General features: G+C 46.3%; 1 protein-coding gene across 6 annotated transcripts in view; it reads left to right on the top strand.

The window, feature by feature from the left end:
• PLB1 (phospholipase B1) overlaps positions 1 to 21,918 on the top strand; it is a 137,140-nt gene that overhangs the window by 70,950 nt on the left and 44,272 nt on the right. For all 6 annotated transcript variants that reach the window (XM_072767412.1, XM_072767413.1, XM_072767417.1 and 3 more), the window contains 13 exons: positions 772 to 845; positions 2,353 to 2,396; positions 8,666 to 8,774; positions 11,475 to 11,526; positions 11,846 to 11,926; positions 14,781 to 14,846; positions 15,163 to 15,263; positions 17,269 to 17,350; positions 19,768 to 19,872; positions 19,995 to 20,090; positions 20,291 to 20,362; positions 21,289 to 21,327; positions 21,834 to 21,894. In XM_072767412.1, coding sequence (XP_072623513.1) covers positions 772 to 845; positions 2,353 to 2,396; positions 8,666 to 8,774; positions 11,475 to 11,526; positions 11,846 to 11,926; positions 14,781 to 14,846; positions 15,163 to 15,263; positions 17,269 to 17,350; positions 19,768 to 19,872; positions 19,995 to 20,090; positions 20,291 to 20,362; positions 21,289 to 21,327; positions 21,834 to 21,894 — 982 coding nt within the window. The remainder of the gene's footprint in view (positions 1 to 771; positions 846 to 2,352; positions 2,397 to 8,665; positions 8,775 to 11,474; positions 11,527 to 11,845; positions 11,927 to 14,780; positions 14,847 to 15,162; positions 15,264 to 17,268; positions 17,351 to 19,767; positions 19,873 to 19,994; positions 20,091 to 20,290; positions 20,363 to 21,288; positions 21,328 to 21,833; positions 21,895 to 21,918) is intronic.

Below are 21,918 nucleotides of genomic sequence, written 5' to 3'. Positions count from 1 at the left end.
GGGTTCCCCCCATCCCCTGGTCTCCTTGAAGTGCTCTCGGGATAAGGAGTCATCGAGAATCAGCACAGCTCCTCAGGACTTGCTGGGAGGCAGCATTTGGAGTGTGACATACATGGCAGGTGGCAGAGGAATTGGGCACCAGAGAGCAAGGGTCACACTCCAGGCGCAGGGGTGGGGTATCTCTCATGGAGGCCAGCCTCCCCATCACCCCCCAGCTGCCTGGGAGGCCGGTCTTCAGCTTGACTGTTGCAATGGCCCTGCTTAGAAATAACAGGCTTAGACAAGGGACAGGAAACTGCAGGATATGTCAGATTGAGGTTTTAAAGCACATGTTCTCTCTTCAATTGAGGGCAGGGACATCGCATTTTATTTTCTTACTATTTTTTAAATTGTATATATGTGAGATATAGTGATATAAAAGGATTGTGATATGCTTCCTTTTATGATGTGTTTCACAACTTTTAAAAATGAGGCAAATGGGACCTTGAAATATATCCTTTGGAAAAACGGACACAGCTGTCTAATTTTCAGAGCAATTTTGCAAGCCTAGTGTCACCTGATCTGGGTCTGGGCAGGGTTTCTTACGGTGAGCCCAAGGTGTGGACAGCACCAAGATTCCTTGCAAGAGCTCTCACTCATCTCTGTCAAGGCAGGATGCACATCGAGATAGGGGAATGTCTAGATTCTAGAGAGAGTCCAGGCCTTCCCAGCCAGAACCAGAACTTTCTGACCAGCGAGCAGGGAGACTCACCCCTCAATATTCCTGCTCAGGCAGGTAATGGGGCCGGATCCAAGCCTGGGGATATCTTGGATGTCTTGACTCAGTACCGAGGCCTGTCCTGGAGGTGAGTGAAGATGTGGTAAGACCCTGAATGACCCCTTTGCTGCAGGGCAGGGGGGGACCCCTAAGCATCACAGAAAAACAATTCCTCTAGCAGACAGATGAACCACCTAGCCAGTGTTTTTCAGTGAGACACTTCTGTTTCACTTTAAGGAAGGAACGTAAATCTTCCCCAAACCACTATATTCCCCAGGACAGGAACTGAGAGCTAAGCAGGGGGACTTTGGGGGAGAAACATTTATGTTGGGTTGAAAATCTTCCCAAGCTTTCATTTCTCCCTCTGGGGCATAAGCTCAAAAGGAGGCAGTGGCCTTTGAAACCAGAGCCTAGCTGCTTTCTGGACTCTGCGCAACCGTGAGCAAGTTACTTAACCTCTGTGAGCTCGTCTCCTTATCTTCGATGCGGAGATAACAATACTGCCTGAGCACCCTCATGAGGATTAGAGTTTAGGCATCCAGCACCGTGCCTGACACAAAGCAGATCTAAATGGTAGCTGGCATCATTATTGAAAGGCCTTCATTTTACAGATGAAAAAGTGAGGCGCAGAGAGGACAAGTCACCTAAGATCAAACAGCCAGATGGCAAAAGAGCAAAAAGTAGAGCAGATGGTTCCTGACCCCTAATCTGGCACATTTCCCCCCATCGTGACTGCTTCATGCAGGCTTGCTCCTGCTCTGGCTGTAATCAAATCCAGACTGCCACAAGCTGCAGTGAGCAGGACTCGTGCTTTGAACACCCCGCTCCTGCCAAGCAGGAGAGGGCAGGTTTGCTATTTTCTCAGCCGGGAATCTGGCATCTCTGGCCCCAGACTGAACCTGAGTGTTGAATCCCTGGCATCCTCCCTGGTGACGCTGCACAGAATTAAACCCCAAACATTCTGAGACCCTTTAAAACGTTCCCAGACATACTTGGCAGAGAACGGGGTTGGGGTGGGGGGTGGATATGGAAAAGCAGGGAATCCAATAAACTCTGGAATGTTGCATATTTTCATGCCTAGAAACCCATCCAACTCTGATTTCCTTGGAATTTTAGAAGTAGCTTGGAAGACGGGTTGCATTCTAGAAGCCAAACCGTTTAAGCCAAACTGGAAGAGAGCGATGAGGGCAAACCTTTGCACTCTGTTTTCAGTGATAACACCCATGACCAGCTGCAGTGGCTAGCGGGGCTCGATTGGGCTGGGCATCCAGGGAAGGGTCACTTTCCCCTTAAAAGAGGGGTGAAGGGGGCCCACTGCATTCCCCTGCCCCCAGCGTCAATGCTCAAAGTTAAAAAATCAACAAAGTCTGCTGAGCTGTTTAAATCCGTTTCTTGGCTGGATTTGCAGCGGGACGAGGGAGAGGAGGGGCTGTCCTCTGGTTTGCTTTTCTACTGAGATAACGAGGGAACCACGAGTTCCAGGCCCCGGGGGTGTGTCTCAGGAGGAGCAAGGACTGTCCCCGTAGCGGCTGGGCTGAGCGGTTCCGGCGCCGCTGCCATTCTCAACCTCCGTTTTCTTCCGTTCTGCACCGCAGTGGAGGAGGCGATCACAACCTCAGCAGCGTCATCACCCTCGCAAGTGAGTCCGCGCTCCCGCTCCCCGGGCTCCTGCGGGCGGGCGGGCGGGCGGGCGGCAGCGGCAGCGGCCCCGCGCGGCTCTGCGGCGCCTCCTGGCGGCGGCCGCGGGCTCGGCAGGGAGCGTGGCGGTGCCGCTCTGCCGCCTTCGCCAGGAGGCGCTGCATCCCCAGGCGGTCCCCGCTCCGCCCCGTGAGCATCCCGAAAGCTCGGAGGGATGATCTGTTTTTTTTTTTTTTTTTTTTTTTAAGAGAAATTGTATTTGTCCAAGGAAGGAAGAGACTAAAAGAGGAGAAGAGAGTTCAGGCTAATTCTTAGTGGAACGTAATTAATTATAGGACATGACTCCAGAAAGAAGGAAAGGGAACCCATCTCCGCTTTGCCTGTCATTCTGAGCAGAGCACCGTCCTGGGAGGTGCTGATCTGGGCTGGGGCTGCATTAAGCACCACTGCATACAAAGATGTTGAGTTCCTGTGTGTCACTTTAGGAAAGGCCGCTATTGCCGCAGTAAGAGCTGGAATTACCTTGCGCAGGCCGTGCACACAGTGGGGTTTGGGGTCAGATATTTTACTTCACCCGCCACCTGCTGGGAATTTTTTTTTTTTTTTTTGAAGCCTGAGATACATCCTCTGAATGGTTTTCAACATCTTCTTATTCTCCTTAGTGCATGCACATCACAGCGCTTGTTCTGAAAGCACACATGCTCGTAATGTTATCATTACATTATTTCCTCTTCAAATCTTCTAGCTAATAATTTTGCCTAAGAAACTTAACTGGTCCCGTTCTCATTTGCTTTTCTTGTCATTATCCCTTTGTAATATATCTTTAAAAGCTAAGAAGTTATTTGAGGTTTAAGGCTCCAAGACTTTGATGATAGAGACGGCTTCATCTCCACGTCGGCGGGACCGATGGGGCTTCATGAATGGTTATCTGTTTTTGCTATTTGCAAATCCTGTTGAATGCAAGTAGGGTACAGTCCCATGGCAAAAGTCCTCCCTGTATTTATTGCCAAGGGGAGGTGGTTTGGGTTGCTTCTGTGAGTGTGATTGGTTCTGCAAGCTGGCCCAGCATACACAACAGCTTGCTGGGCTGAGTCCCCTGCTGTTATTGTGGATAAGACAATTGGAAATGGCTCAAGACCTTCACTACAGTGATTCACAAAGGACTGAGACGGTGTCACCCCTCAGGTGAACTCCCTTGACACACTTAGCCCAGCGATGGATCATTGCCTGTTCATACGCTTCCTTACTAGAGTTGTGAAAGACAGTTTGATCATAGGGGGCTGGACATTCCCCAGGGAAATAACTACATGAAAATGTGTTTGGAAACATACGAGAACATAGGGTTAGAACAGAAGCTCAGTTTGACTCCTGCTTCAATTTAATCCTGCAAAGACTCCAGTTCTGGATGCTTGGGAAAGAGGAGCATGAAGCAAGGTCCCTGCCCTTCTGCCATCATCACAGTCTCTTTGGGGGCCTGTCTCCCTAAAGACAGACTCATGTACCCACAATTATAGCTATGTACAACGTTTAAGGGAAAATGAGTAAGAAGGTGGTTAACCCTGCCTTCTGAAAAAGGGGTTTTAAGAACTAGAATTCATGAGGTCAGGAAAGGGGATGGGACATTTCTGGCAGAGATAATGGCACATACCAGCAAGTTCTCACTCTAAATAACGTGTGGTGCCTTTCTATGATATTCCAGGTAAGTAGCTAGCTGGCCTGTGATGGATTCCTCCCGCAATGGGAAACCTAGGACAATCCATTATTTCCAGATTGCTCTAGTGATTTCACAGCTCTCCTTTCTATTGAGTAGAAATCAGAGTAACTTCTGTCCATTGGATATAATGTCCCCAAAGCTGGAAGGAGTTCAATGCCTATGTGTTGTGTAGGTCCTGTTGCAGGACTTGGTTCTAAAAAGCACTCTGTTGGATGGCGTGATGCCTGAGAATACTGACTGGAACCTAGCACATGCCTTTCCCATGTCCTCGCAGATTGTGAGGCAGGGGAAAGTGCCCTGTATTGGGGCTGAGAGAGCAGAGTTCTGGCTTGGAATTCTGTGACTTTCAGCTAACCTCCCAGACTTCCTCAACTTTGGGTCATCTTTCATTCAGTCCATGAGCACTTGTTGAGTATATGTGAGAGTATGAGGTATATACAGACCCTGCTCTCAGGAGTTTTCAACCAAGATGGGGAGATGGAAAAGTGAAAAGTCAAGTGTAGATCCAGTGTGATAAAGGTATGAGAGTGCATGAGATTGAAAAGATCAACCAAATGACAGGGCTTTAACCAGACTGATCAAGAGGGGTGTGAAGAAGATACCTCAAAATCAGGAACAGAAAAGGAAACATTACTACAGAAATAAAAAGGATTATGAGATGATTTTGAACAATTGTATGCCAATAAATGAGATAACTTAGAGGAAATGGTAAAATTCCTCGAAAGACACAAATTACTGAAACTGGTTTAAGACAAAATAGAAAATCTGAATAGATTTATAACAAAGAGAATGAATTTTAAAACTTCACACCAAAGAAAGTCCAGGCTTTTCTGGCTTCAGTAGTGAACTCTATCAAACACTGAAAGAAGAATTTACATCAATTCTTAACAAACTCCTCCCAAAAATGGAGTAAGAGGGACTGCTACCCAATTCATTTTAGGAGACTGGTATTCTCTTAATAACAAATAAGGCAAAGATATCACAAGGAAAGAAAACTACAGACCAGTATCTCTTTTGAATATATGTGCAGAAATCCTCAACAAAACACTAGCAAGCAAAGTAGAGCAGCGTACATAAAGGATTATAGCCCATGACCAAATGAGATTTATCCCTAGGAATACAAGGTTAGTTTCAAATAAAAAAATAATAATATAAGACACTGTATAAAAGCATAAAGGACAGGGGTGCCTGGGTGACTCAGTTAAGCATCTGCATTCAGCTCAGGTCATGATCTCAGGGTCCTAGAATTGAGCCCTGCGTCAGGCTCCTTGCTCAGAGGGAAGTCTGATTGCCCCTCTGCCCCTCCCCAATGTTCATACTTTCTTTCTCTCAAATAATATTATTTTTTTTTCAAAAAAAAGCATAAAAGACAAAAAACTACACAATCATTACAATTGAGAAAAAGTATTTTACAAAAACTAATATCCTCTCATGGTAAAAACACTCTACACACTGAGAATGGAAGGACATTTCCTCAATCTGATAAAGGACATCTGCAAAAGCCTGCAGTTAACATCATGCTTAATGGGGAAAGGCAGGATGTTTTCCTTCTGAGATCAAGATGTATACTCTTGCCACTTTTATTCAACATTATGCTGGAGGTTCTAGTAAAGACAGTTAAGCAAGAAAATAAAAGGCATCAAGATTAGAAATAGAATAAAGCTGTTTGTAGTTGCAGATGACATGATCTTAAATATAGGATCCTAAGGAATCCACTAAAAATTATTAGAATAAATGCATTCAGCAAGATTTCAGGGTACAATGTCAATATGCAGAAATTATTTTTTTAAAAGATTTTATTTATTAATGAGAGAGAGAGAGAGAGGCAGAGGTTGAGAAGCAGGCTCCATGCAGGGAACCCGACGCAAGACTGATCCCAGGTCTCCAAGATCACGCCCTGGGCTGAAGGCAGCACTAAACCGCTGAGCCACCCGGGCTGTCCAATATGCAGAAATTAATTGTATTTCTCTACATTGGCAATTAACCTAAAAATGAAATTAAAAAAAAATTCTACCTACAATAGCATCAAAATATACTTAGGAATAAGTTTAACAAACTAAGTGTATCCTTTATACTCTTAAGATTGCTAAACATTGCTGAAAGAAATTTAATCAGAACTAAATAAATGGAAAGACATCCCATGTTAATATTGTTAAGATGACAATATCCCCAAAATTAATCTATAGATTCAGTATCATTTCTATCAAAATTCCAGCTGGTTTCTTAGCAGAAATTGGTAAGCTGATTCTAAAATTCATAGGGAAATTTAAGGGACCCAGAATAGTCAAGATAAACTTTTAAAAGAACAAATTCAGTGGACTCACACTCCCTAATTTCAAAATTTATAAAGCTGCAATAATTAAGACAACATGATGCTGGCATAAGGATAGCCATATAAATCAATGGAATAGAATTAATAGTCCATAAATAAACCCTCATACTATGACTAACATGAGTACCATGGTACTCATTTTCAACATGAGTACCAAGACTAATAGGGAAAGAATAGTCTTTTCAATAAATGGTGCTAGGATAATTATATAACCATATGCAAAAGGATGAAGTTGGACTCCTATCTCATATCATATATAAAAATTAATGCAAAATGGGTCATAGGCTTATATGTAAGAGCTAAAATTCACTGTTAGAAGAAAATATGGAAACAAATCTTCATGACCTTGGGCTAAAAAAAAAACCTTCTTAGATATAACAACAAAAGCACAAATGACAAAAGAAAAAATAGATCGGACAAAATTAAACACTTTTGAGTTTCAAAGGATACCATCAAGAAAGTAAAAGGAGGGCAGCCCGGGGGCTCAGTGGTTTAGAGCCACCTTCGGTCCAGGGCGTGATCCAGGACACCTGGGATCGAGTCCCACATGGGGCTCCCTGCATGGGGCCTGCTTCTCTCTCTCTCTCTGTCTCTCATGAATAAATAAATAAAATCTTTTTTAAAAAAAAAAAAAGAAAGTAAAAGGAGGGACACCTGGGTGGCTCAGTGGTTGAGCATCTGCCTTTAGCTCAGGGCATGATCCCGGAGTCCCAGGATCCAGTCTCACATCAGGGTCCCTGCAGGGAGCCTGCTTCTCCCTCTGCCTATGTCTCTGCCTCTCTCTCTCTCTCTGTCTCATGAATAAATTAATAAATCTTTTTAGAAAAAAAGTAAAAAGAAAACCTGAAGAGTGAAAGAAAATGTTGGAAATCATACCTAATAAGAAACATATCTAGAAAAGAACTCTTATAACTCAAAAATAAGATAATTCAATTTGGGCCAATTAAAATGGGCAAAGAATCTGAGTAGACATTTCTCCAAACAAGGTATACAAATGACCAATAAGCACATGAAAACATACTCAACATTAGAAACCATCAATGCACACCACACCATTATGAGATACCATCTCACATCCACCAGAATGGTTATTTTTAAAAAGATGAAGGTTGGTGAGGCTGTGCAGACATTAAAACCCTCATATGCTTCTGATGGGAAGGTAAATTGGCACAGATCCTTTGGGAAATGATCTGTCAATATTTCAAAAGATTAAACAAAACTATCAAGCTATCATATGATCCATCATTTCCACTTCTAGATATATATCCAAGAGAGATTCACACAAAAACTAGTACAAAAACATTCACAGTATCACTATTCATAATAGCCAGGAAAGTAGGAACTATCCAAATCCTTCAACTGATGAATGGGTAAATGTGATATATCCATTTGAGGGATTTATTTGGCAACGAAAGCCATGAAGTGCAGATCTAGGCTATAACATGGATAAACACTGAAAACATTATGTTAAGCCAAAGAAGCCAGTCACAAAAGACATGCTGTATGATTTCATTTATATGAAGTGTCTAGAATAAGCAAGGCTATATGAGAGAAGGTAGATTGATGGTCACCACACGGTTGGAGGGAATAGGGAGGGACTGGTACTGAGTACAGTTTCTTTTTGGGGTGATGAAAATGTTGTAAAGTTGATTATGGTGATGGTTGCACAACTCTGAGCTATTGAACTGTACTTCATGAATATTATGGTATGTGAATTATATCTCAAAAAACTATTATGTATTTAGGAAACAGAAAAAGGGGCATCTTGGTGGCTTAGTCGGTTGAGCATCTGCCTTCAGCTTAGGTCATGATCCCAGAGTTCTGGGATTGAGCCACAAGTTGGGCTTCCTGCCTAGTGACGAGCCTGTTTCTCCCTCTCCCTCTGCTGCTCTCCCCCTGCTTGTACTCTCTCTCTCTGTCTCTGTCTCTCTGTCTGGCCTCAAATAAATAAAATCTTTGAAAAGAAAACGAGAAAAATGCATGATAGAAACACCAAATCCAGGCTCACGTTTATTCAACAATAATTCATTAAGCACCTGTGTGTGTTGCCCATGTGGTTAAGCATCAGCCTGCTGGACACTTTCTTTCCATGTTGAGAGAAGAGTTAAGTTAAAAGTTTTAAGGGTGGGGGTTCCTTGTCTGTAACATGCACTGGTACTTATCAAAAGAATTTGAAGATTGTTTGGGGGTAGTTACTAAGCATATCTCTTCTTTATATTTCCAGATATTCTCCGGGAATTCAACCCTTCCCTGAGAGGCTTCTCTGTTGGCACTGGGAAAGAAAACAGTCCTGGAGCCTTCCTAAATCAGGCAGTAGCAGGAGACCGAGCCGAGTGAGCAGGGGAGCCTTGGGGGGTGACCACACAGATCCTCTGGCGATCCTCCAGGGGTTTGGCCTGGCCTGGGGCATATGGCTGAAGGCTGGAGGGCTTGGTCCAAGGGAAAGGTCTGGGGGTCAGAGACAACACTGGGTGGGCTCTCCTGGGGTGTCCCTCCCTGTGGGACACAGAAACCTACTAGCCCAACCCCACCCCAGGAACTAGTCACAGTTTGCTCTGATGCCAGATATATACTTTGAGCAAATTACTTTGCCTCATCTCTGAATCTCATGTCCACAGAAGACCGTGGTATTAAGGGCTCATTTGGAGTTCCAGTTTTTATTACTCCATTAATGCTTCATCTTTTATGTCCCCTTCTCCATCCCTTCCTCAGACATACTTTCCAGGCAGTCTTTTCAAGCTCTACACTTTGCATCCTTCCTGGGCTATTGAAAGAGCACTCCTGGGAGGGAAGCCCTGAGTCTGAGCCCTGGTGTACATGTCCTACTCCACCCCCACCCCTGCCTCCCTAAGCCCTAACCTCCAAGATGAGGCTGGCTGTGAACCTCTCCCACAGGGTGGTTATGAGGCTCAATGTCATGTTGAATGTGAAAGTTCTGGGGGCCTGTAAGTCACATACACCTATTGGGTCAGGATGGTGGTTCCAGCAGCGATGTAGCAGGGTTGCAGGACTTACCCAGGTAAACTGTTGATGAGCAATGGAACCATCGTGTTGTGGTCCATGCACACTGGATGGCAGGTTCCCAAGAGCAGGATAGGCTTTCCTGGGCCCTATGCCTCCATTTCTCTCCATGGTCCCCAAATGTGAGATGCTCCTAGATTCGCTACCTGGTCAGAGAAAAGTGAATATCACACTAAATCTAGAAAAAATATAAGAAGATCTTCTCTGTTTCTTAATACTATTTTTCTTCCAAAATAATCACAAACCTCCTTATCATATAGTCCCTAGGAATTCTGTGTCTGGTTCCCAGATTTTCTGACATCATCTGGCCAGCTCTCAACACCATCCTGAATCTACAAGCTATCTGAGTAACTCTCACTTACTCATGACTGGAATAATCCAAATTGGAGATTTTACAAAGCCTAATCAGTTTTATAAGGAATTCTGTGGCTTTGAAGTTTTCCTTTTGGCGGGGGAAAGGTAAAAAGCTACCAATTGACTGCCTAAAATTTTTGGCTTTAATGTTACCATAATTTTGCTTTTTTTCCAAGCATACATCAGCTAGTGGTATCCAGAGGGGCATTTCTAAGCATGATTAGGTCAGGGAGGCATCCAATTAGAAAACCTTGGTGGAGAACATAAAATTCATGATTCGTGTGGCCCTGGATTTCTGCTGCTTTCCTCAAGGCCATAGGGCCCTTTTGTGCAAATAATCCATTTGTCCAAGCACATCTTGGACCATAGGGAGGAGTTAGACATTATTACTCCCATGTTACAGGTGAAGAAACTAGAACAAAGAGGCGAAGTGGCCTGAACAAATGCATCATCTTGACCACATGGCCGATTGTCCTCGTGCCCAGCAGGCCTCCCCCCAGGTCCCGTGATAAGCCCTTGTACATAAGAGCAGGGTCCAACATACCAGGCACCTTCATATTTACTAGCCCTGTGTTCTGCGCAGTCACTGTTAGCAGGTCAGACACGCAGTTATTCTTAATGCTGATATTGAGGCTCAGAGAGGTCAAGTAATCATCAGACTCTGGTCCCCAGGGCATGTGCCCTGATGGCTTTAGACATACAGATAAGGAAACCAAGACTCCCGTTGGTTAAGTGGCTTACCCAAAATCCCCACCTGGGGTGTCCGATACCTAGTCCCTTGTGACTAAGACCAGGCCGGCTGGGCTAATAGTTAAGATATGACAATGACTGTTACCTGCTGGGATGGTGCTGGAGACTAGGGATGGTGGTGGTGACAGTGGTGGTGGTGATAGAAGTAATTCAATGGACCATTTCTGATATGGATGCTCACCACATGCTGCTCTAGGTTCTTTATTAAATCCACCCAACAACTCTGTGAAGAAGGGATGCTTACCCTCCCCATCTGCCACAGGACCAAAGCAAGGGTTTGTAAAGTTAACTACTTGGTGAAGGTCTCACTGCTGGAGCAGGAGTCAGCCCCATGCTGCCTGACACCAACCATGGCTCTTACTCCATGCAGCTGTTCTGCTCTTCTCATTTGCTGCTCCTCACGGCCCTTTAAGATAGAGAGGTTTATCTCCATGTTTGCAGTCTTTTGGAATGGGGAACTTAAGTTACTTTCCTACAGTTAGCAGGAAGCCACCAAATGTCAGACCCGGGTGTGTCTGACTCGACCATGTCACCTTGAGGGTGAAGGTACCCTTGAGGTGAAGCTCGTGGCACCTATAGAATCAGTCCCATACCCAGCCATTTCGTGTCATGCATAGCATGCACATGCAGCCTTCTGTTTGCCCCGAATGAGCCTGGCTTAGAGGAGACAGTAGGCCAATGAGGAAACATCCACCAAATCACCCCCTCATAGGCGGAATGTTTAGCCCTTCCCAAATCACAGTCACAATTCCCCCACCCAGCCCTCCACCACCAGAGGGACAGGAGCATGGCCTTCAGTCCAGCTGTCCTGCTACATATTCGTTCCTGCTGTCTCTCTGAAGTCCCCTCCTTGACCCTGCTTCATGGTCCCTGCTCCTCACATGGTGTTTTTGCATGTGTGCCCACAGGGATTTACCTGTTCAGGCCAGGAGGCTGGTGGACCTGATGAAGAATGACACGGTAATTCTGGGGGAAGTGCCACCTGGGGCTGCTTGAGGTAGCATTCCCCGGAAGAGGGAGTGAGCAAGAGAAATCCGTGAGACAGGGTCAGCCCTGGGGTAAAGGATGAGGCCACGTGGATATCCAGAGAATCCACCTTTAGAAACAAGGGATCTGGCACCTGTGACCTATGACCTCAGGACCCCAAAGCCAAAGAATAGAAAATATTAATGTCCATTAAACCCTCTGGTATGTAAACACCCATCCCTGCCAGTGTTCAGCACTTCGTAGTCTTCTTGACTTTGGAGCAGGTCACTAACTTGTTTCCTATTCATTTCAGAAGATAAATTTTCAGGAAGATTGGAAGATAATAACACTGTTCATAGGAGGCAACGATCTCTGTGATTTCTGCAGTGACCCGGTGAGTCTCCAGGCCCTTATCTCAAGATTCCCTGAGGGAGAGATTTCCACACCAGGTGGCTAGAGCAGTGTGGCAGGGTTGGGACTTGGGGCTTATGGCCTGGGATTAACCCCGAGACCAAGAGTGCATTCACCTCCAGGGAAAGATTCAACAGAGCTGGTTATGAAAATTGATTTTGATTAGGTTTCATTACAGGGAATCTGATCATATCATTCTAGAAACCAAGATAACATTCCAAGGATCTAGGAAAATCAGGTGTATCTTCATAGAGATCATTGTAAGTCAGCTCCTTTTTCCAGCACTGACCTGCCTTACTGTCTCTATTTTGAATGGAAAAGTTGATTTGCTAATGCAAGCATTTAGACAAGGTTCAGAGCCAACTCATTCCAAGCTGATGGGAACTTCAAGAGCGAGGCTGCTGCCCTGTGGGTGTGGTGCTTCTTCCTGGAACCCTGGAATCTCTGGGCTGGAAGAAACCCCACAAATCCTAACCCTATTGACCACTCTCCCACCTGTGGCAGGAAAATGCCTTTCCTAGACTCTAGCTGTTTAATATTCCCAGCGATGGGCAGCTTTTTAATTTGCCCTAATTAGTATTATAAGCAGGTACCAATTTTTTTTTGTAGTGTTTCTTTGTTAAGCCCAGATGGGCCTTCTTATAACTTCTGCCTTTTCTGTCTATGCTGGGCATGGCTGCACCTCTTCTCCATTCAATTCAGCTAACTTTAAAAATAATAGGTTTAAAAAATTTTTTTTTATTTTATAAGCAATGCACACTAGAAACACATCAAAGCACAGAGAAAAAAAAATATTTTCCATAATTACAGCATCCAGAAATATCATTGCTAACATTTTGTTAAATGTCTGTGAAAATGGAGAACTTGCTTTATTGTTTGCTAAAAATAGCGTCATTTTGGAAATATTGTTTGGTGGTCTGCTTTTTTTCAGTAGCAATCCATTGGGAAGATACTCCTATGTCAGTAGTCAATTTTCCATAAAATAATTCCTAATGACTGGAGCCCATAACCAATACTGGCCATGCTTAACTGTCCCCAATTATTACATACTTAGCTTATATTGCTTCTAATTATGCCTGTTATAAGTAACAGCAGGAGAAACATCCATCTTTAGATGCATCCACGATTGTTTCCTGATATATATTCTTAGTAAGACTTTGAAGCAAGACAATATGTACATTTCCCCTAATGTTTTATCTTGAAAATTTCCAAACATACTGAGAAATGGAAAGCATTGTGCAGTAAAGGCCCACATACCCACTGCCTAGATTTTATAGTTGTTAACATTTTGCTGCATTAACTTAACATATATTTATCCATCCATCTTATTCTGGGCGGACTTTGCACATTTTCAGTGCTTTGGATACGGATTGCCAAATTGCTTCCAGAATGTTGGTATCAGTTATATCTACTTCCTCATGCTCCATCTGTCAATGTATGTTATTTGTTTTAATAGCTGCTAATCTAATAAATGAAAAACCTGTATCTTGTTTTCAAGATCTGCATTTATTTGATTAAGGAGGAACAAACCTTTATTTCACTTGTTTAATGCTCATTTGAATTTCTCCTGATAAATTCTATATGACATCTTCTGTTAAGGTATTTATTATTCTCTTACTGATTTCTAAAAACCCCTTGTATTAAGTAAACTAACACTTTCTCAACTATGTTGCCTAATTCTTGTTTTCCATTTAGTTGTGTTTATAGTGTTTTCTGATAAACAGAATGTTTTTAATGCCTAGTAGCATTTGCTGGGTGTGTATAATATGCCAGGCACTGTACTGGGAGCTAAGCCTCAAGGCTCTGTCCTCAAGGAACTCACAGTTAGGGAGGCACAGACAATTCACCATAACATGATGAGGACAATGTTGTGGTGTGGTTGTAGTGATACACATGGAAGAGAACCCTGAAGTAAGAATTGCCATGGGAATTGGTGTTTTGTAGGGAGGAGAGTCAGGGGTGTATACGGAGCAGGAGAACTTCCAACTAGAGCTAGAAAATGAGGACATAAGCAGAAAGAGGACCAGCAGAGCAAAATTTAGGAAGTAGAGTCTTGCCTGAGCCTTGAGAACTTCTGCCCTAAGGGGCAATCCTGCCCCCCCAGACCCCTCACAGCCTGCTCTCCTGGCATCAAAGTCACCAGAATCTGGGGTTTTCAGACTGTGATGTGACTGGCTCACCATGGGCTTGGGACTGTCACCGAAGCAGGTAGGACCTCACTTCTTGAATGCTACAATTTTGATTCACTTGGTAGGCAGGGCTTTTGGTTAGATTTCAGCCAGAGAAAGGGTTCTACTTAAATAAAAGCCACTAAGTATGGAGATACAAAGAAATAAGATTAAAATGTGTTTATGCTTTGGAAAGGGGGTTCACAGGATCCTCTTCTCCTACCATTATCTCCTTAAGTGATTCAATTGGGCAGTAGATCCCCAGGCTTTTGAGGCTCTAAGCAGAAGAGCTCAGGCCATAGGACCAGAGAACATTCAAGTTGCAGGAGATCTTAGAGGTCCTGTGCTCTAACAGCCCATTCTAGAGGTCCCCAGAGATGTGATATGCTTTAGCTAAGTCCCTACATCTGGTTAATGTGAAGTGGATTCAGAGCTTTCCATAACTATGCAGGAAAAAAAAAAAAAAGGTTTCCCTGGGGATCACAATCATGACCAGCACAAGAACAGTGGGATTGGTATGGAGGCTAGCGGCCCCAAAGGCAAACCTTGTGTTTCAGTGTTACCCATTCTGGCTGAAAATCAAGAAGGACGGGACCCAAGACATGAAGTGGCCCTGGTCCACAGAGAGATTGGGTGGTAAATGGTTTTGGACCTTTCCTCTTCCTGCAGGTCCGCTATTCTCCCCAGAACTTCACGGACAACATCAGGAAGGCTCTGGACATCCTTCATGCTGAGGTGTGTAGGCTGGGCTGTGTGGCCTCTGAGCAGCTCAAGCACAGTCCTTCTTGGGTCTCAGGCCTGGCCCAGAGGTAGCTCTGGCTTCCTGCCTCCCTTTCTGTGGAGGCCAGCACTGACCATGCTGTTGTCCTGGTCCTGGAAGCCTGAACACATAGATGTCAACTGGGGGAGGCAAGGCAGGAGAGATGAAGGAAGTGGACCACATGAAAGACCGCAGACCTGGTATCCAGCAGGAGGGCTGACCCCGGGCCCAGATGAGAGACTGGAGCTGCCAGTCTCAATCTTCCTGGGGACTGGTCTTGCCTTTGCTCAGGTTCCTCGGGCATTTGTGAATCTGGTAAAGGTTCTGGAGATCATCAACCTGAGGGAGCTGTACCTTGAGAAGAAAGTCAACTGTCCAAGGCTGATCCTCAGGTGAGAAGGAAGCTTTACCCTCTGGTGCCTAAAGTGCCATGGGACCCTTAGCAGAAAGTAACTTTGATTGTTAGAAAGCCCAATGGCAGATGTGAGAAGAGATGTGAGAAGACCACCCCACATTCTAACCTGACAAAGCCTAATGGGTTTTCGTGACCCTGGTGAGGGCTTCAGCTACCCTCAGAGTACGTGCTTACAACCCAATCGCACTCCTATTGTCCTGGCAGCTCAGGACACCGTCCAATCCTCCCAGGAGGGAAGAGTAAAGTGTGAGGAATGGAGTAGGCCGGTGTGGGCCAGGCTCCCTGGCCACCACAAGGTGTGTCCAGAGCTTCCCTCTCCCTAGAGGCCCATCTCCAGGACAGAAGGAGCCTCTCTGGTGTGGATGTTCTAGGCACTCACAACTGTAGGACTATTGTCACTTGTTAGAGGAGAGGGTGGTCAAATGGGAATCCGGGAACAATCTTCCCTGAGGACAGAGAGCCCTGATCCTGGGAAGGCCTTTGAAAGGCCTTCTTCATCCCCAGTCTCCAGAGCCAAACAAAGGTGGCTCCCTCTCTAATATTACACATCTCCATGACCTTCAGGATCAAGACAGCCTTCTAACCCAAGCACGAACATATCAGCATTCTTCCTGTAAGGCCTTCTGTGGACTGTTAGCCTAGGTCCCGATGGCTGTGCCCCACCCCAGCTCTGTAGCCCTCTACGGGCCCCCACGGCAGCCCCGAGACACCACGTGGTGATTATTCATGTGCCTCTCCCCTACAGCCCTGACCTCTGTCTGAGTCATGCCAGCACAGCACAGGGGCTCCATGGCTGTTTGCTGACTGAATGAATGATTCACAAGGAAGAGATTTGCTCTTGGAAATTAAGGGGTACCTTGGCTGCTACCCTGAAGATGCATGTCAAACCTCACCTGGGGGCCCAGACTGCATAGCCCCCCGCCCCCCAGGGAAGGCCTGAGGACACCATGAGCAGGAGGATGGCTGTGGGATGACACATGCCTATTAACACAGCTGGTGTCAGGCGTGCTATATTTTTAGCTGCTGACTCATCCTCTGGCTCCCACTTTCTCCAGTCACTGGGCCACACAGGGGGTTCAGTGTATTCATTTCAGAGCAGCTTACCCCAAAATTTCTTACGACCAGTCACTGCAGGGTTTTCAGGCAATTAAAGCTAATGGTTCAGAAAGCTAACGGATTGGCCAGGTCTGTTCTCAGCTCTGAAATGGCCAAGTCACTGACTGTCAGGTTAGGCAGCCTCAGGGTCACCTTGTCCTGCTGCCTCTCTGCTGTTCTGTCTCAATGGTTGTGCTTTCCTTGGAGACGCGAGTCTACTCTGAGCCATCCACACTGTCATCCCCTCTCCCGCTTCCCCCACCCCCTGGACCCAAAGCCCAGATATGCAAGATGCCAACCAGAGGAGAGGTACAGACTGGACAGAAGCAGTTTAACCAGGGATTAAGAGCTCAGGTTCAGACCAGACAGGCTTGAGTTCAAGTCCTGGCTCCCACACATAGTATCCATGTGACTCTGAGCAAGTACTTAAATACTGAGCCTTAGTTTTCTCACCTATAGAATGGGGTTGATAATACAACTTCTTGGATAGCTAAGAGGATTAAAGGGGCTAATCCTATAAAGCTCTTGGCACGGTAAGCATTAGGATGTGTGAGCCCCTGTGTTGATTGTGGGTGTCACTGTTAGTATTTAAAGATAGGTATGCTTTATCTGTGCTGCATGGTCTGTCCTCATTCATTCTGCAACTCAGCTCTGTAAGTCACTCCTGCAGATGTCAGAAGTAACTGTTTCATTTTCATGAGAAAATGCAGTTCAGGAGAACTTTCTCCAGCTTCACCTGGCACTGTTGGCAGGTTAGCCAGCCGGGACCTCCACTAGCACAGACTCCTGATACCTCCAAGTCAAATATATTCTCAATCTCAAGTCTGTGTCATGCATTCAGATGGGGATCTTGGTAGCATAAGGCCTCTCTTTGGTTTGATCTGCAGGAATCTGTGCCCCTGTGTCCTGAAGTTTGATGATAACTCGACAGAACTGGCCTCCCTCATTGAAGTGAATAAGAAATATCAGGTAAGCTGGGAAAGTGTCCTAACACTGAACAGGAACTGCTGGGTGGTTTGATTGCACTGGTTAGAAAATGAGGTCATGCTTATGTTAACTTGACCCCAACCATCCAGTGTGAGGTGTGAGGTTACCACTGACCAGTTTGCAGATTTAAAGACACCCTGAAAAGTCACAGGGACTGTGATTCAGTTTATTCACATCAAGCTGTAGAGCCAAGTCATTGAACACACTTCACCAAATCTCAGTTTCTGGCCTTACACACACACAAAACATTTGTCCATGGAGAATGTGTGTGTGTTTCTGACTCCTGGCTGAGAAACCCTTTCCACCTAAGACAGTCTAGAGGATTCGGTGAGATAACATGCATTTCCTCTGCCCTCTTCTCCCACGGAAACAGGTGTTTTTGAGGTACACAGAGAGAAAGAGAGTCAGCAGATGATCTCCAGACATCCTGTGGTTTGTTCATTTTAGGCCTTTTTCCGTGCACTTTGACCAGAGCAGCTGGCTCCCTTGATTATCTTGAGTTTCCCCGAAAATAATCATCCAGTCACTCAAGAGGGCAATGGTAGCCTTCTAGCTCTTCTAGAGTAAGCTACAAACAGCTACCAGGGTGGATCCATCCTTCAAATGCATGGATTCCTTGGAGCAGAACCACTTCCCTGCTTTGAGGCAAATGCACCCATCAGGGATGTCAGGACTCAGGGGAACGAATACTCTGGGTGACTCCCCAGCTGCACTTCCTTCTGCTATGGGCAGGCACCTCTCTGCCTCTGGTGAGGAAGTCCATGATCCACACCAGGAAAAGGAAGGCAGCCAAGGTGATGGCCATGAGAGCAAACCTATTCCAGGTGGAACAAGTTCTTGGGTGCAAACAACAAAAACCTATGCAATGCTGGTGAATTGAAGCAGTTGTATTATTTAAGCAAACTGTCTGGAAGAGTTAAAAAGCTTAGATCTGAGACTGTGCCACCAGAAATCACCACATCATGAAATTCTAGAGGCCAAGCCATGAGGATCAAAATCAGGACAAAGAACTAGTTCAGTGGAGACACCCCACTGTCACTGCTGCTTCTAGGAACAAAATGTAGCTGCCACCCTCAGCAGAGAGGATTCTGTGCTGTCCATCTTCCTAGCACTAGTTCTGGAGGGCCCCTGGCCATGTACCTAAGCCCTAGTGTGAGGGTCATCAGGAAAGCCAGCATTTGTCTTTCTCACCCTGTACAGTGGGGGGCAGGCTGCTCTTATATAGTGGAGTTTTTCCAAACATAGGAAGTGGATTCAAATGCTGTTCCCAGATCTAATCTTGATTACTACTGAGATCTAGGAAAAGTTCATGGTCAGCAACAGGAGGCCATCATGCCTGCTCTCAAAATCCTCTCCCTACTTTCTGCAAAACCTATGGCTCCCATCACACGCCGTGGAGGTGATCATTGCTATTAATAACCACCATATGCCAGGCATTCTAGGCACTATTTCTTTTCTCAGAAGGTGCATGGTTCCACTGTGAGCCATTGTGGCTGATCCACAGAGTAAGCAGTAACATTGGAAGGGATGTAAGGGCTCATCGAGGCCTTGCCAAACATTCTTCATTTACAGATGAGGAAATAGAGGTCCAGAAAGGGAAAGTATCTTGCCGAAAGTCACACAGCTACTTAGTGGCTTTGTGCTTTCTTTCTGGCAGACCCTGGGAAAAGTACATGGTGCCTTCTGAAATGACCCCACTAATGCTCCTGACTTCCTTCTCCAGCCAGTCTTAACCCCAAATGGTAGAAATCTGGTAAGCTGTGAAATGGCAGAGGCTAACAGAACCTGGAGCCAGAAATGGGATAACTGGTCCTCCTGGAACCGAGTCCAAGTGGGAACTATGAGAGCAACAGCTCTGTTACCCTCCTGGACAGGTCTGAGAGTCTCAAAGAAGTGTGTAGACACAGGAGCATGCATGCTCACACACGCACACAATGCACACGTGTTATAAATGGGTGTTAAATGTCATTGCTGATTCATCTTTGATTTTCTGAACAAATGTAGGACAGAATAAATTGAATGTAAGGATTATCCCAAAAAGACATTTAATCAAATTCATACCCTGTGCCCCGCCCCTGCCCCAGTCTTTAATCAGAAGCTCTAAAAGGAGATCAAGCTGAAGGTCTTAGGTTTTTCCTTATCTTTCTCCACCACCCCCCCCCCCCCCCCCCCCGCCAAGCCTAGGTCAAATACATGCCATTGCAGTAGGAGTTGGGCAAGGTGTTAAGATAAAGGCTGATCTAAAAAGTAGCTAGATGGTTCCTGATCAGCTGAGATTTTGCTACAGATTGATCTCAAGGGGCAGATTCTGTTTAATTATTTGGCAGAGAAAGAGATTGCACGAAGCCCGAGCAGATGCGGGGAGCGCCCTGACCCTCACCCTCCTTTGCCTCCCACAGGAAGGGACTCACCAGCTGGTTGAGAGTGGACGATATGACACAAGGGAGGATTTTACGGTGGTTGTGCAGCCATTCTTTGAGAAAATAAACATGCCAAAGAACTCGGTAAAGAAAGCAAGCGCCGTGGGTAAAGGGGAGCCACATGGTACCCAGTCAGCTCTGAGTGTCACTATCATGTGTATTGGATGTCCCTATAACGTGGCCCCTCCTTTCTGCCCTGTGTCCAGGAGGGGTTGCCTGACAACTCTTTCTTTGCTCCTGACTGTTTCCACTTCAGCAGCAAAGCTCATGCCCATGCGGCCAGTGCCCTCTGGAACAGTGTGGTAAGATGACTGGGGTGGGGGTGGAGGGTGAGAAGGATTCTCCCTCTGGAGTTTCAAGAAAGACTCTGGCAGAGGCCCAACACTCAGGCCGTGTGATTCCCCGCACCGTAGTGATGACAAACCCCAGTCCTTGTGTCCCTCTGCACTGCCCCAGCCTTGACCTTTCCATTCTTGCCCCCTTTTTCCACTTCTTGTTTTAGCTGGAACCTGTTGGCCAGAAGACAACACAGTATAACTTTGAATACAAGATCAATATCACATGTCCGAACCAGGTAGTGTGACAAGTGCGTCCTTGCAATAGGTCTGTTGGCCTGAGGCATCTTTTCCAGGATTTTAAAGTCACTTGGGTTTCTCAGCTCATTTCACGCCCAGTTCCCACCCCCACCCCAGACTCCAGGTAATCATCTACAGAGACCCCTCTGGTTGGACCGTAAGGGGTGACAGCCCCTGGTGGCTGGTGGTTCCTAGTGTCCCATTGCCTCTCCATGTCCCCGGGAGCCCGAGCATGAGTCTGGGCTGCACTTGGCAGGGCACAGGAAAATGGAAGCACCATTCAGCTCTCATTTTGGAGACTAGGGGTAATGGAGAACATCAAGGCTGGGATGGAGCAGAAGGACACCCTGTCTCCATGTAGCCACTGCCTCCATGGCAGGATAGAAAAGCAAGAAACTGAGACCTGGAATAATATCTGCTAGGGCGATGGGGGTGGTGGGCAGTGTGTGGGCTGGTCAAATGGAAGCTAGAGCTAGGAAAGCCAACATGAACTGGGAAAGCAAAGCAGAATCAGACTGGGAACCTCTGAGCTGGGGCTTACATGGGACAGGACATCAAGGCACCTGACTTTCTTGCCTGGCAGGGTAGGAGTGGCAGGGGGTGGCAAGGGGTCTAGGGAGAAGGGGACACACACAGAAGCAGAAAGCGGTGCTCTGCTGGGAGAGGCAGGGGCAAGGAGGAGAGGGAGGAGATGCGGGGACCCCAGGCAGCTGGGTGGGAGGCGGAAAGCAGACTGGCTCACCTGGGAGCCATTGCAGGATTTATTCTACTTGTTCCTCTGAGAAGGCCCAGTGCATCCTGGGAAGGAGCCCACGGCAGTCAGCCTGGCAGGGAGGGGCTTGGGAATGTGGGCTGGGGAGGCCCAAAGGGTTGTGCAGGAAGCAAGCGGAATTTGCTGGAGTTGCTCACCGCCCTCTTCTCACAGTTCTGGCCGTTTCTGAGCACCTACAGGAACAGAGTGCAGGTACGGGCTTGTTTCTTCCTTTTGGCTCTCCACCCAGCACAGTGGGCAGCCCCTGAGCTGGGACTGGCCCAACAAAGTGGGGTGGCATTGTAGGCAAGGGTCCTGATGGGCGGCTGGGGGGATTAATGCTCTTCTGACCGGGCAGTGGACAGAATGAGCCATATTGGTAACAGCCCAGGTGGAGACCAGCCAGTCAGACCTCTTCAAAGACATAGGGGAAGGTAGTTTCCTCCTCATAAAGCTGCTGCAGAAGCAGAGGGGGCAGGGGCTGGGGTGGGGTCGTTGTGTTGATGCTCTGATTCTTGCGCTGGATGATGGGGGACAGCCTGAACTAGGTCAGCTGATCCCCATGTGGGATCACCTAGGGAGCCTTCTACAAGTGTCCTTCCAGGGTGGGACCCAGGAATCGATCTGTTTGGTAAAGCTCTCCGAGTGAGTGTGATGCTCAACCAGACTTTCTGGACCCTTTCAACCCTGAGATTCTATGATTCATTTTGTGCCTTCAGGGTTATGGGAGCAAGCTGCCATGCAGGGACAGAGCCCCTTCTGCCTCGATTCCCACCTCAGGTAAGCCCCTTATGATACACCAGC

The sequence above is a fragment of the Vulpes vulpes genome, chromosome 8 (assembly GCF_048418805.1).
Source record: "Vulpes vulpes isolate BD-2025 chromosome 8, VulVul3, whole genome shotgun sequence".
In the NCBI taxonomy this organism is placed as follows: Eukaryota; Metazoa; Chordata; class Mammalia; order Carnivora; family Canidae; genus Vulpes; species Vulpes vulpes.
The sequence above is the reverse complement of the archived record's forward strand: the minus strand, read 5'-3'. Positions and strand labels throughout refer to the sequence as shown.